The sequence below is a fragment of the Sciurus vulgaris genome, assembly GCF_902686455.1.
Source record: "Sciurus vulgaris genome assembly, chromosome: 10".
Lineage (NCBI taxonomy): Eukaryota > Metazoa > Chordata > Mammalia > Rodentia > Sciuridae > Sciurus > Sciurus vulgaris.
The window spans coordinates 63,790,395-63,804,851 of NC_136470.1; the positions used below are offsets into that span (position 1 = coordinate 63,790,395).

Consider the following 14,457-nt stretch of genomic DNA (forward strand, 5'->3'; position numbering starts at 1 on the left):
AAGTGGTGGTGTACATCTTAGATTTTCAGAGGATCAGTCAGGAGCCCTGAAAAAACTATCAGAAACTCACCATCCTAGCTCTTTATTGCATGGTAACAGAAACCAGATAGAATTGAGAAATTACAGAAGACTTAGGTATGTATTACACTTTGGGGATTTGTAAAACCTTTATAAATGCCTCCCTCCCTCTTAAATTTAAACCCTAACTGTGCTTGATTCCTATGGCCTGAGTATATCACACAGCAAATGGAATCTAAGATTATGCTGGCCAAAGAGCTTTCTTCTTAATTTATGCTAATCTAGGAGCCCAGCTTCAGGGAGATGGGTCCTGAGAGCTTCAGTGTATAATGATTAAGCCTACATAAATATGCTTATAGATGCTTCTTTTTTTATAATATCACATCCTTTAAACATAAACATTGCAAATTTAGTAACATTAAAAGATACACTTATCCTTTGACTCAGCAATTCTTTTAATAATTTATCTTACAAATACACATTTACCCAAAAACATACTCAAGAATATTCATTACATTATTTATAGTAGCAAGGTAGGAAGCGATCTGTGGGTGGCATACATTGCTACTTATTCACCAACACCCTCTCTTCTTCTTTGTCCTTTAACAGCAGGACTCCAAAGTTTCAGCAAGTATATATGTAGATTTCTAACCGTCTTTGCAAATGAGAATGGTCATACAATGACTTTCTGGCCAACAGGATAGATACCAACATTTCTGGATAATATGTAAAAGGAGTAGATACACTATCTTTTCCTCTCTTTGCTGGCTTGCACACAACTGAAGAAAGCTGCAACAGTCATTCTATACTCAAGACAGAAGCCATGTAATGAAGGACTACAGGCCCCCCACCAGATATCACTTACCAATGAACTATTTTATAAAAGAGAAATAAATCTTCTTTCAGTTTAAATGACTATGTTTTGAGGATTTATTTCCAGACACTTACACTGCACTACAATACAAAACCTAAGTGTCCACCAATAAATCTATACACTACCTGACCATTAAGAAGAAACATTAGAGGGCTCTCTATGTAGCTCAGTGGCAGAGTGCTTACTAATATGCACAAGGCCCTAGGTTTAATCCTCAGCACAAGAAAGAAAGAAAAGAAAGAAAAGAGAAAGAAAAAGAAAGAAAAGAAAGAAAGAAAGAAAGAAAGAAAGAAAGAAAGAAAGAAAGAAAGAAAGAAAGAAAGAAAGAAAGAAAGAAAGAAAGAAAGAAAAAGGTTGATTTCTAAGTACTAAACTGGAATAAATTCCAAAATACATTGTTAAAGAGGGCTGGGGAGACAGCTCAGTTGATAGAGTGCTCGCCTCAAAATACATTGTAAAAGAGAAACAAGTGAATACCATTAAGAGCAGAGGTTTTCAACCCCACTAGCACATTAAACTCACACATGAAACTGTCTAGAAAATACTTATGTGGAATCACACCCGATGCCAGCTACATCAGACTCTCTGGGTAAAGAGTCCAGACACAGTAATAATTTTTTAATGGAGCTTCTCAACAATGGTTAATTCTAATGGGCAGAAAGAACCACTACACTAGAGCTGGAGGAAGCTGCACTACCAAAAGAAGGCAGAGCAACCTCACTCATCCTCTCACCACTCTACTTGCAATCCCTACTCCTACCACATCTATTGTATGAGAAACGCAGGACATGAGCAGGAGCAACTAAAGAAGGAAAACAAAAGCTCAGAGTCTGATACACTTCAAGGTGGCTGGGTTTCTTTCCTGGTCAAAGCTATATTTTTAGGACTTTAAAGAGAATTAGCACATAACATTTAATTGTGTGTGGCTTGTCCAAGATCACCAAAACATACTTATCTGAAAAGGAGTATTCTCTTTCAATTCACTGCTCTTTTCTCAAGGTCATGTAAGCATATATTTGGTAGATAAAATACTTCCTGATGATGCATAAAATGGACACTTTCTTTTTTCATTAAAAACCCAATGAATTTGTCAAAAACCAGTGTGATTTATACCTGCCATGAAATGTCACCCAGACAGCTAAGTGCCAGAGGCTATAACCTGAACAAGGAGCACATAACACATTCCTTTACAATGATTTCACCTCAAATTAAAAATAAATAAATAAATAAAAATTCTGGTTGTAGTTTCTCTTATTTCCCACACTGTTTATCCCTACATTATCTGATTACTTGTCCAAACACCCTATATCTGGCAAAAAATTAAGCCAAAGAAAAATGGTTTACTAACTAGAAAGCACATGGCATTTTGTTGTTTTTGTTTTGCTAAGTAACTTAACAGCATTGCTGTTAAACTGAGAAAAATAACTATAGCAATTTATGTGTATAAGGAACTAATTATGTACCAAGGACTATGCTGATCATATATATATATTAAATTATTAAAATCTCAAAACAAGGCATTTTATAGATAAGAAAATTCAGGCTAAGAAAGTAAATAAGTTGCTTAAGGTTACATAGCTAGTAAGTTGCAGAGCAAGAATTCAAACTGCCAGATCATTCTGCTGCTATTTAAAAAGTCTACATGTAGATCACATAGATACATTAATAACTAGTCTCTCTAATGGGAATCAATTTGAGGGAAAAAAGAGAGAAACCTATTTATCTCTTTCCTCTAATTCTAAAGATAGTGCATTTTAGCATTACCTCTTTCATGATAGACAATCTTCTTTTCTCAAGATTTGAAGTTTCTAGTTTCTGCTTCCTCCACTTTCTCTTCAAAGCTTTTTCTTGGAGCTCCCAATGCACTAATGCTCTATTCTTTGATTTGTGTATTTCATGACGACGTACCTATAGAGAAGGAAAAAATTTATAAAGGAATGTTTTCAGTTACAAAGAGTTTGCCTATGAAGACGGTAGGAACATATAGTCTTGGTCCAATCACTTTTAAATCCTTTTTGGTTCAATATACACATATTTATATATATTTTACAGCAAATTTTCATAGGCCTTTAAATTTTCAAAATTGATCTAAAAAAAAAAAGAGTTCGCTAGAACTAGTAGATATAGTTAAAAGACAGTGAAAATAATAATAATTTCTACTTCCTTTGTATAAGACTATCCATTAAACTAGTGTCTTTCAAATGATAGGTTAAAACTCATTTAATGGGTGGTAAAATCAATTAGTGTGTCAAAACTGACATTTTATACACACACACACACACACACACACACACACACACTGACTGAGCACAATGTAAGAGTGGTTTTATAGCCCTAAAGATTTCATGAGTAAGTGGGTATCAGAAAATGAAGAAATCCAGGGAACTGGAGTTCCTCAGGCAGAAGAAGAGACATGGAGCCACAGATCTTAAGAGTTAAAAGGGAGGAATTAACTGATGTGGCTAAAGAATAAAAGCAGATAACAAGCTTTACAAATACTCTAGCATTCAGACTATGACTATAAACAAAATTCATGTCATCTAACAAAATGTATTGTTGAGTTTTCACCATGCAAATAAGAAATCAGTCCACTAAAGGGTTGACAGCGAAATATGTATAAGGATTCTGATACACACACACACACACACAAAGATGATATTTTTTCAGACAATTAGAGAAATTTAAATATGTATTGAATATTCCCCCAAAATTGTTTTTACTTTTGTTGAGTATGACAATGGCATTGTTGGTATGTTTTAAGTCTGTATTTTTAAAAATGCATGCTGAATATGTAGATATAAAATTACATTTTCTCTGGAATTTGCTTTAAAATGTTTCAGTGAAGGAAGAAAATGTAATAAGTGAAGAAACTATAGCAAAAATTTAATAACTGCTATTTTAAGGGAGTTCTTTATATTTCTGTTTCCACTTTCACTTGAGTTTGCAATTTTTCATTAAAAAATATTAAGTCAATTGGGTAACATTATTATTCTCAATAAATACTTAGGGAGTACCTAATAGGATTAAGACTCCTACTCATACAATGAAATATTATTCAGTAATTATATGGAATGAAATACAGATACATGTTACAACATGTATGAATCTTGAAAACCTTAAGCTGAGAAAAATACAAAAAGTATGTGTTTTGTTAAATACAAAAAGTTACATATGGTATTCTATTTATAAGAAAAGTCCGCAATAAGCAAATTCATAGAGAGCAGATGAGTCTGACACAGAATGGAAGGAGGTTGGCATAGGGAATGACTTAATGGACAAATGATTTCTTTTGAGGATGATGATAACATTCTAAAATTAGATAGTGATGGATGCACAATTCTGTGAATATACTGAAAATCACTGAATTTCACACTTAAATTTTGAATTTGAATATATTCACCACAAAGTAATGATAAATGCTTAAAGAAATAGATGTTAACCCTAATTTATATGTATATCAAATTACGCAGTATCCTACAAATATGTATAATTGTTATGTCAATTAAAAATAATTAATTTTTAAATTATAAAAAACACTTATAGTAGAAATTGCACAAAAAAGAAAAAGGTAGGGCTTGAACTAGGTTAAAGAATCAAAGCAAGATTTGGATAGGTGGAGAAGAAAATGGCAAAAATGTTTAAAGAAAATAGCATGAATTGTAGCTCAAATGTAGAAATATGCATGGCATATTCAAGGGATAAATTACTACACTGATAGACCAATATTTTTGTATAAGGAAATAGTAACAAAGAATGCTGAAGATATCTACATATAGGAAAAGAGGTGTACAGTGCAATTTTAGAATAGAGAGATTTTAAGTGTAAAATAAACCTATCTAATGAAACTAAGATTAATTGATGTAAGGAGGTAAAATCAAGAAAGTCTAGACAGTCCAGGTGCATGCCTGCAATCCCAGAAGCTTGGGAGGCTGAGGCAGGAGGATTGTAAGTTCAAAGCCAGCCTCAGCAAAAGCAAGGCTCTAGGCAACTCAGTGAGACCCTGTCTCTAAATTAAAAATTACAAATAGGGCTGGAGATGTGGCTCAGTGGTCAAGCACCCCGAGTTCAATTCCTGATACCTGCCCCCCAAAAAATGTCCAGAAGATATGTTTTTTTGATTTTATATAGACATAAGAGAAATTAAATATGACTGCACAACACCCAAGAAGAAAGGTCAGAAATCAAATAGCAAATTAAACAATAATAACTGACTTTGCATTTAATATTAAACTTACCAGATCTTCAGGAGTTGCCCGATGAACTGTTAGATCATTCACAGTATTCTGACCAAAAAAAAAAAAAGACATTTTTTTAAAAAAAGTTTTCTTTCAAATATTAACTTTACTGGGTTCTGATGGCTGAAAATTGATTCAAAATCCTGAGACCAAAAATTCTTTCTAGGAACCAGTATTCTCAGTATAAAATTAACACATTATTTTCAGTGTGTTGTAGAAAGTAAAAGGCCAAATTTAGATGTCTTACAGAAAATAAGTACTCAGTTACATTAAAACAAGGAATAAACAAGGGTAATATATATTCAAAATGAGTAAGTTTAACTAAAATTGTAATTTTCAAACTGTATTTCATAGAATTCCAATTGGTAAGGTTTCTAATAGAAAGTATAATCACTACAGAAAGGTCCAATTAGTGTCTGCAAATACCTTAAGCATAGAAACGATCACAATAAGAGATGAAATGTATAGACATTGCATAATCTCATAAAATCTGAAAAGAGTTACCTAAAAAAGGCACTAAACCAACATAGTAGGGTTACCACACTGCGCAACTCCAGGAAGTATGATGAATATCCTAATCCATGTTAATAATATCCCTTTGAATTATGTGATACACAGCTCTAAATAGCAGCCCTGCAACTTGTCACTTTCCAAAATGACTTCAGTCATTTTGCCACAGACTTAGTAAGGCAAAAAATAAATAATTTAAAATTTTACTCCCCCAACCCCCCCAATACTAGGGATTCAATTCAAGGACACTCCATCACTGGGCTCCATCCCTAGCCCTTCTTATCTTTTATTTGGAGATGGGATCTTGCTAAATTGCCCAGATTGGCCTTGAACTTGCAATCATCCTGCCTCAGGCTCCTGGGTTCCTGGGATTATGGAAGTGTACCACCATGACTGGCTGAGTTTCACTTCTAAATAATGGGATATATTAAGAAAACTGAACCAAAAGAGTCTCCCATATATTTAAAACTGAACTTTTTGGCCATGATTTGTATTTAGATGAAGGATTTTTCAAGACAAAAACTGTTATTCCTTACACATTGATTTAGAAAGATACAACTACAAGATTATGAGAATTATTTTTAATGATCCTAGAAAAATTCAGGCATACAAAAAAGTGGCATGCTTGGAATTAGCTTCATGGGAGAAAATATAATTTCACTAATACTACTATTGCTTAGAACTATTCTCTTTTGAAGTTGTTTTTAAATCTAATGATAAGTCATTTAAGAAAATGTTTTGTTATTCTTATCAAAATTCTATTAATTAGTTTGATCTCTCCCCAGTCATTTACCATTCACTCCAAATGATCTGACTATCTTCCAAGTGCAGTCTACCTCCAAAAAATAAAATTTTTCCAGCACCAGAGATAACAAAAAAGAAAACGAGGAAGTTTCATGATGCAATTTCAAATAGTAGGTTTTGATTCAATTTTGAGCAACAGCTACATAAATGAATAAATACTAAACTTCCCAAGTAAGTTGTCTGAAGGAGACAACACCTTTAAGTATTTAGACTATCAAATCTGCCCAAAATATCTGACTAAGGCAGTGTTACCAGAATTTTCCATGCCCAAAAAAACCCCTGAGGTTCAAACTAATCCCTGACTAGTCACTGTCGACAATGGAAAGTAAAGGCACCTAAAGTCTCATGTACAAACCTAAGTATCAGGATGCAAAAGATATAACAGGTAATACAGGTTAGAAGCCATGGATCACAAGATAAATCCCCTTGGTAATACCAGGTAATACTCAGGTTAGAAGTCAGGGTTCACATGTTCCAAATACTTAAGAGAATCTTGTACTGAATCTGGGGTATGCAACAAATAGATCAAGGAGTAAGAGCACCAGGTTTACCCACTTTTTCAGTCCAAAATGCCAACCATATAATTATGCAGTCACTGATTATTAAAGAACAATCTAAAAAAGGTACCAAAATTAAACAATTCATAGACTTCAGTGACACAGGTTAATTAGAATCCCCTTAGAGCTATGAATTCTCAAAGTGGAGGGGAGGGGACCTTTTTAAAAGACACACTCTATGCCTCATGAAAATTACAATTCTTTAAAGGAACTAGAAATTAGAGCCTGGACATGAGTATTCTAAAAAACACTCCCAAATAATTCTGCTCTTTCCTCTAAAACCAAGAATATAACACGCCTAGAAACCCTATTCTACCATATTACATACAGGGCCCAATTCCAAACATAGTTCTGAGAGGCCAGACCCTTGTCAGGTCTATTTCTCCAGAGTAACATTATATTATCTATTATCCCACCCAGACTTACATCCCACTCTTGCTTCACTGAAGTTTTCTTCTTCTTTACTTTCAATGCTTTTCTTCCACTTCCCCGTGGACAGTAACGGTTCACTCTGACCAATGACATCTAGGAATAATATCAAATTTTTAAATGTAAGAAAAAGTAATAATTATGTATTTTTATGATGGTGATGATGATGATGATAGTTTTAACAGTGGTAATGATGGTATCAGCTATCACATATTGTTTCCTATAAGCCAGATACTATGCTAAGCTCTTACACATAATATCTTCTTTAATCCTCACAGTAACTTCATGAAGTACTTAACTGTTTATTACTGATTTTATTTCTCTCCCTTAGGGAGAAAACTAAGGGACAGTTATCCAACTGTAAAGTTCACAGTAAATAGAAAAGACATAAATATCATTTTAAAAGTTATGCAATAGAACTAAAAGTCCAAACTAAACTTGTATTTATTGTCAGTTTATTTTCCAATAAGGGTACCAAGACAATTCAATGGGAAATAGTCTTTTCAATAAATAGTATTGGGACAACTGGATAGTCATATAAAAAAAGAAAAAGCCATACCCCTACTTCACAACATATAAAAATTTACTTTAAAATGAATCACATTTAAATGTAAGAGCTAAAACTATAAAACTCTTAGAAGAAATAACAGGCATAAATATTTGTGGACCTTCAGTTAAGCAGTGGTATCTTAGCTATGGCACCAAAAGTACAAGCAACTAAAGAAAAAAATAAATTGGACTGCATCAAAATTTTAAAATTTTTACACACAAAGCCATAATCAAAGTAAAAAGACGAATGACAGAATGGAGAAAATATTTGTAAATCATCATATCTGATTGTGTTAGCTTTCTGCTGCTGTGAAAAAATACTTGGAATAATCAACTTAATAAAGGAAAAGGTTTACTTTGGTTCATGGTTTCAGAGATTTCAGTCCATGGTCACTTGGCCCTGTTGCTTTGGATCTGTGAGGGAGAATACCATGGCAGAAATAATAGTAGAGAAGCTGCTCACCACACAGTAGCAAGAAAACAGAGAGACAGGAAGTGATGGGGTCTCAACATCACCTTCATATGAACATACCCTTTCCCCAAACAATAACCTCCTAACTTCCTTCTGCTAGGCTACACCCACCACCTCCCAATAGCACCACTGGCTGGTAACAAAGCTTTTAGCAAATGGGTCTTTGGAGGACATTTAAGATCCAAATTATAACACCGATAAAGGACTTATATTCAAAGTATATCAAGAATTCTTACCACTTCACTACAAAAAACATTAAAAAAAAAAAAAAAAAACAATTTAAAAGGAACACAGAACTTGAAAAGACCTTATCCTCAGTAAAGATACTACAGGAGGCCAAGAAGCAGGTTCAACTTAATAAGAGGTTCAACTTAAGCAATCCCTAGGGAAATGCCAGTTAAAATCACAATGAGATTATCACCTCATACCCATTAGAATGACTAAAAAAAAAAAAAACAAAAAGTAGTGACAGACATGGTGAAATTGGAATCCTCATATGTTCCCTGATGGGAATGTAAAATTACACAGGCACTTAGGAAAACAGTTTGGCAATGCCTCAATTAAACATACAGCTACCACATGACCCAGCAATTCTACTCCTAGGTCTATACCCAAGAGAACTAAAAGCATATGGTCACACAAAAACTTATACACATTCATAGCTGTATTGTTTTTAATAGACAAATAGTGGAAATATCCCAAATATTCACCAATTGATAAATGTATAAATAAATGCAATAGAGCCATACAATGGAATATTATTTGGCAATAAGAAGTACTGATATACCCTACAATATGGATACACCTTGAAAATAATACACTATGAGAAGAGCTAAACACAAAAGACCACGTATTGTATAAGACCATTTATCTATGTCCAGAATGGGCAAATCCACTGACATATAAAGTAGATAAGTAGTTGCTTGGGTCTGGAGGGAGAACAGAAGGCAACTGCTAATGAGCAAAGGGTTTCTTTGTGTGGTGACTAAAACATTCTGGCATTAGTGATGATGGTTGTACAACTCTGTGAATATATTAAAACTTTCTGAATTGTATTCTTTAAAGGACAAATTCCATGGTATGCTAATTATCTCTCAATAAAGACGTTATTTAAAAATATATGGGAAAATAGTTGTTCAATGAAAGGAACCTAGTGTATTTAACTACCTAGATCTTTAACCACTCAGATCTCCAATTTACTCTGTAGAAGCAAAGGGGAATCATAGTGTCAGTAAATCTTATATGATTAGAATACAGAAGTATGTGTATAGTATATCCTCAATGATGCTTATATCCATCATTAATAAAGCAATTTGGTGTGCTATGAACTTCACATTTAATCCCACAACTCTATGAGCCATGTATTGTCTTGAGAAAAAATACGAAAGAATACAATTTGGAAACAGACTGGGTACACACCTTGGTTTTGCCACTAACTCTAAAATGAACTAACTCAATATGCAAAGTGTTGAGAATCCCTGCCTGGCAGATATTAAATCCTATTTAGCTGTCAATAATGATGCTGGTAACAACAATCATTAATTCTTTTCCCAAATGAGAAAAATAAGGCTTAAAGAGTAAAAGTTAATTGTGCAAAGTCACAAAAATAATAAAGAAGAGAGCAGGGAACTGACAATCAAAATCAGGTCTTACTGACTGTAAAGTATAAGCTAGAAAACTGATAAAAATGGGTTAACTATGCTTGAGTCCATGTTTTCTAAATTTTCTACAATGAAACTACGTTACTCTTTAAAATAGGGGAAATTTTTATTTGAAGTTTTAATATTTAAAACATTACACTTATTTAGAAGGTAAAATTTCACCAGTCTCAATTCTGGAAAAACAGTCATGAATCTGAAGGATGCAAAGGCTTATGAGTAGTCGAAACCAGTTGTCAAAAGGCCCATGTGTTTGCTGCTTTTCATAGATGAAGCCCTTGACATAACAAAAATTTAAGAAATCTTTTTATCATAGCTATTTGTACATTAATGACTTCTGATAGAAAACACAATGTATCCAAACAAAAAAGTTTTAAGAAAAGATATGAAAATTAATATAAGGACATTATCAAATGCCTATTAGCATGAATGTGAAAGTTAGCCAATTTTAACACAAGAAAATGTTATTCAATTAAACCATATCCCTGTGATACATTGGTGAGGCATAGGTGTGCATCTGTTCTCATATTTTCGCTTATGAATTTAGCCTAGTAAAGCTAGTTGTGCATGACCCCCAATGAGTCCAGCCCTTGAATAACTCCCCCCATATATCTGGACAGGAACTATTGACGTGATTACATTATGTTATACATTTTGTCTTAGATATGACTACAGAAAAAGCTGCTCTCCTACTGGCCTTAAGGAAGTAAAATGCCACATTGCGACAGATTGTGGAAAAGGCCAGTGGCATAGAACTCAAGCAGCTTCCAGGACCTAAAGGCAGTATTCAGTAAGAAGCTGGGGCAGCAAAGGGGGAGGCTCAGTGATACAGTCATCTAAAAGAAATTAATTCTCCAACAACCTGAGAGAGCCTGGAAGTGGAGCTTACCAAGTTGAACCTCCAGATGACAATGCAGACTGGCCAACATCTTGCTTACAGCTTTGTGAGACCCTAAGCACAGGATTCAGCTAAGCCATATCTAAAGTCATAACCTATGGAAACTGAGACAATGCCAAAGTTTGAATATGGTTCGTCCTTTCTGAAACTCATGTTAAAATTTAATTTCCTTTGTGGCAGTGTTGGGAAGTTGGGCTTTAAAAGATGATTAGGTTATTAAGATAGATTGATGCCTTTCTGAGGACTGGCTTAATTCTCTTGGAACTGGATTAGTTACCCAAAGACTGGGTTGTTTATAAAAAGAGGCTGCTCCTCCTGTTTTGCCTCTTCTGAACAAGGCTGCTTCCAACTTTCACCATGTTATGATGCAGCATGAGACCTACACCAGATGTAGCTGCCTCATCTTAGATCTGTCAGACTCCAGAACTATAAGTTGAACAAAACTTATTTTCTTTATAAATTACCTAGTCTCAGGTTTAATGCATCAGAAAAGAGATGCAGACAATAAATATATAATTGTTTTAAATCTCTAAATTGTGGTAATTTGTTACATAGGAAACTAGCAACTGACCAATTCTACAGCTGTGTAAGATCACTAAGTTGTAACTATGCAGCTAACCTATCTCTGACCTTCCCTTTGCCACCAAACTTCATGAAGAAGTAAATTTTAGTGCCTATGTTTACTAACCCATAATTATACCTCAAGTTTCTGCTAACATGAGAACTCTGATCCCATCTTTGCACTGAAAAATGATCTCTTGAACATCAGCAATAGTGGTGATAATATTTTTCTCAAGAAAGGATCATATTTTGTGTTTTAAAAAAGAAATTTTGTGCCACTCATAGAAACCAGAGATCACAGCAATAGTTTACTGCTAATACATGAGCACAGAGGTATTCTGATGGTTTACTATGCTAAGAAATCAAATAAAATTAGCACAGCCTAGAAAACCAAGGCCTCTCTGAAGAAAATCTGTTAATACTGTCAGCTTTCCAATTGTTAAAATTAATGGACCCTCCTTATTTCTCAGGTGCTTTCTTGCAGTACAGATTCTCAACTCTTAGAAGTTCTCTCCTCCCTTGGGTTCCATGACATTCTTTCTCCTGATTTTTCTCCTATTTTTCCCCCCATAGAATATCCCTGCCCCTCCTCACATACATCTTAAGCAAAGACTCTACCCAGTTCTTCCCCAAGCCTATTATCTTTCCATTAGATCCAATACTTGTTTGGGGAAGTCCACTATATACCACATACTGGCTGGGCATTAGAGATAAAATACAACATGTCTAATAGGGTGTTAGTTCTTATGGAGCTTACATTCTAGATCACCAAGGGATAGTCACATCTTCCCTCGGTGATCTCACCAAATCCCTTGCACAAAGTTATGAATACCTTGGGCACACAAATATACTACTAAATTGAGTACCAAATCAAAAAATCATACCTCTCCTAAAAATACTAAATGTTCATTTCTGCCATTGTACAATATCTCCCAAATATCTCAAAGACAGTATACAAAATGCAGCTCATCATCCATATTCCCTTCAACCTGTAGTTCTTGATATAGAACTGGGTGTTCAGTAAATGTCTGCTGAATTAAGCTGAACTTACAGAACTGCGATCCTTCTAGTTGTTCCAGTTTAAAACCTTAAGTTAGCATCACCTCCTATTCCTTCTTGTCTTTTAAGTCACTCAGAGGCCAGAACCTATTCTTTACCTAAAAAATCTCTCCCATCTATCTATTCTTTTCCATTTCTTAGGAATATTTTTCCAGGTTCTCATCTTTTGTTTTCCTCTCATTCATTCATTCACTTCATTATCCACCTATTAATTCAAAAAATATTTTGAAAATGCTTGCTAAGAGTCAGGCACCTAATACAGCAAGAAAGTAGAACCATCTGTGCCCTCACGAGATTTTTTTCAGAGGATCACAATTAATCTATTTATTACAATAAAAAGGCAATGTGAGAAGTACATTCCATATGCCATGGAAATACCTAACTTACTTTACTCAATGAAGAAAGGTTTCTGCCTCTCCCTAATTTCTCTCAGTTTACACATTCTGAATAAAGTATGAATAAAGTATGAATAGAAGTTGGGGAGGGGGTATGTTCCAGGCAGGGGAGAAAGTACTTACAAAGTTTGATGAGTTCAATTTAACAAAGATTTGAGAGGGTGATGGGCCAAAGAGTCTAGAAAGGCAGGCAGAGGGGCAGATCATGGCCTTGGGAGCGAGGGAACTTGAACACTATCCTAAAGACATAGAAAGCCACTGAAGAACTTCAAGCAGAGTTAGAAGGGTATTTTAGCAAATCCCCTTCGACTAGTGTGGGAAACAAACCCTTTCATCAACCCTACTCAGATACATGGATAGAGTATACATCTCGGCCCTTTACTTCCTTCCTTAAAAGATTTTAACAGTACCTCACTGAGAATCCAGCCTCAGAACCTCTTGCCCCAGTAACTCGACTGACATTTCCTCCAGTTTTTTCCTCACATCTCCCACACGTCCCAGGGCCAAGCTCGCGCCTTCACACTTGGTTCCATTCTTTTCCCTCTGCCTCAAACACCCCGAGACGCTCACTCCATTCCCTACCGGGTTTACTCCTCAACGCCTCCTCAAAACTCATTCGAGGGCCCTTCTCAGAAACTCCTTCCGGACACGTATCAATAGAAACGACCCTCCCTATCCCAGCCTACCCTGGGTAGCTCGTCTCTCTCCTGCTAGACAGTAAATCCTTTGAAAGCTACAAACGAAGACCCTCAATTTTCAGCTCGCTGCAAAAGAGCCCGAAAGCGGTGTGCATGCGCACACTTAGGGCGCGGAGGGCCCGCTAAACGCAAACACACAAGGAAACACACACACACACACACACAAAGTCAAAACACACAGAGCTGCGGTCGGGCCTTCCGTAGTAAGGATCCCGGAGCAGGCGTCTGGATACCGGGGGGACAGAAAGAGGCGCCACTGCCGTACTCCCCGCCCTGTCCGTAGCCCGGGTCCCTACGGCTCGAAGGGCCTGCGGGTTGCAGACCCCTGCTCCACATCCCGACCTGCCTTGCTGTTTTCTGACTGCCTCCACCGCGACTAAAACTTCAAGCTCCCGAACCTGGGAGCGCGCCACAGGTTAATGCAGCCCGCGGCTTCCGGGCTGTTGCCTAGGTTACCAGAGCTCCGCCCCACGCCTTTGCGCATATCCGGCGAGCTCAGTGCGCAGGCGCCTCCCAAACCCGGGCTCTGCTTCTGGTAGCGGGAGGTTCATGGAGGCTCTTTTTTTTCTCCAGCGAGCTCTCTGTAGTCTTCAGGGCAAAGCATTGAAGGATAGGCAAGGGTATTAGTCAGCGTCTTCAGTCTCCAAAAAAAAGACACTAAGTTTCAAATAATTGCACTTATTTGCTTTCCCCTCTTATTTATTTTTAAACGTTTATTACCACCTGCCTGTATACCAGAG

General features: G+C 35.8%; 1 protein-coding gene across 7 annotated transcripts in view; it reads right to left on the reverse strand.

The window, feature by feature from the left end:
* Positions 1–14,158, reverse strand: part of SPICE1 (spindle and centriole associated protein 1) — a 73,134-nt gene extending 58,976 nt beyond the window's left edge. For 2 of the 7 annotated variants that reach the window (XM_079155394.1, XM_079155389.1), the window contains exons 1-4: positions 13,143–14,041; positions 7,425–7,523; positions 5,128–5,175; positions 2,657–2,800 (exon numbers count right to left, since the gene is read on the reverse strand). In XM_079155394.1, coding sequence (XP_079011520.1) covers positions 2,657–2,800; positions 5,128–5,175; positions 7,425–7,523; positions 13,143–13,226 — 375 coding nt within the window. In that variant the 5' untranslated portion in view covers positions 13,227–14,041. The other 5 variants (XM_079155391.1, XM_079155393.1, XM_079155390.1 and 2 more) reach the window with 5 other exon arrangements.
* Positions 14,159–14,457: the final 299 nt, after the last annotated feature.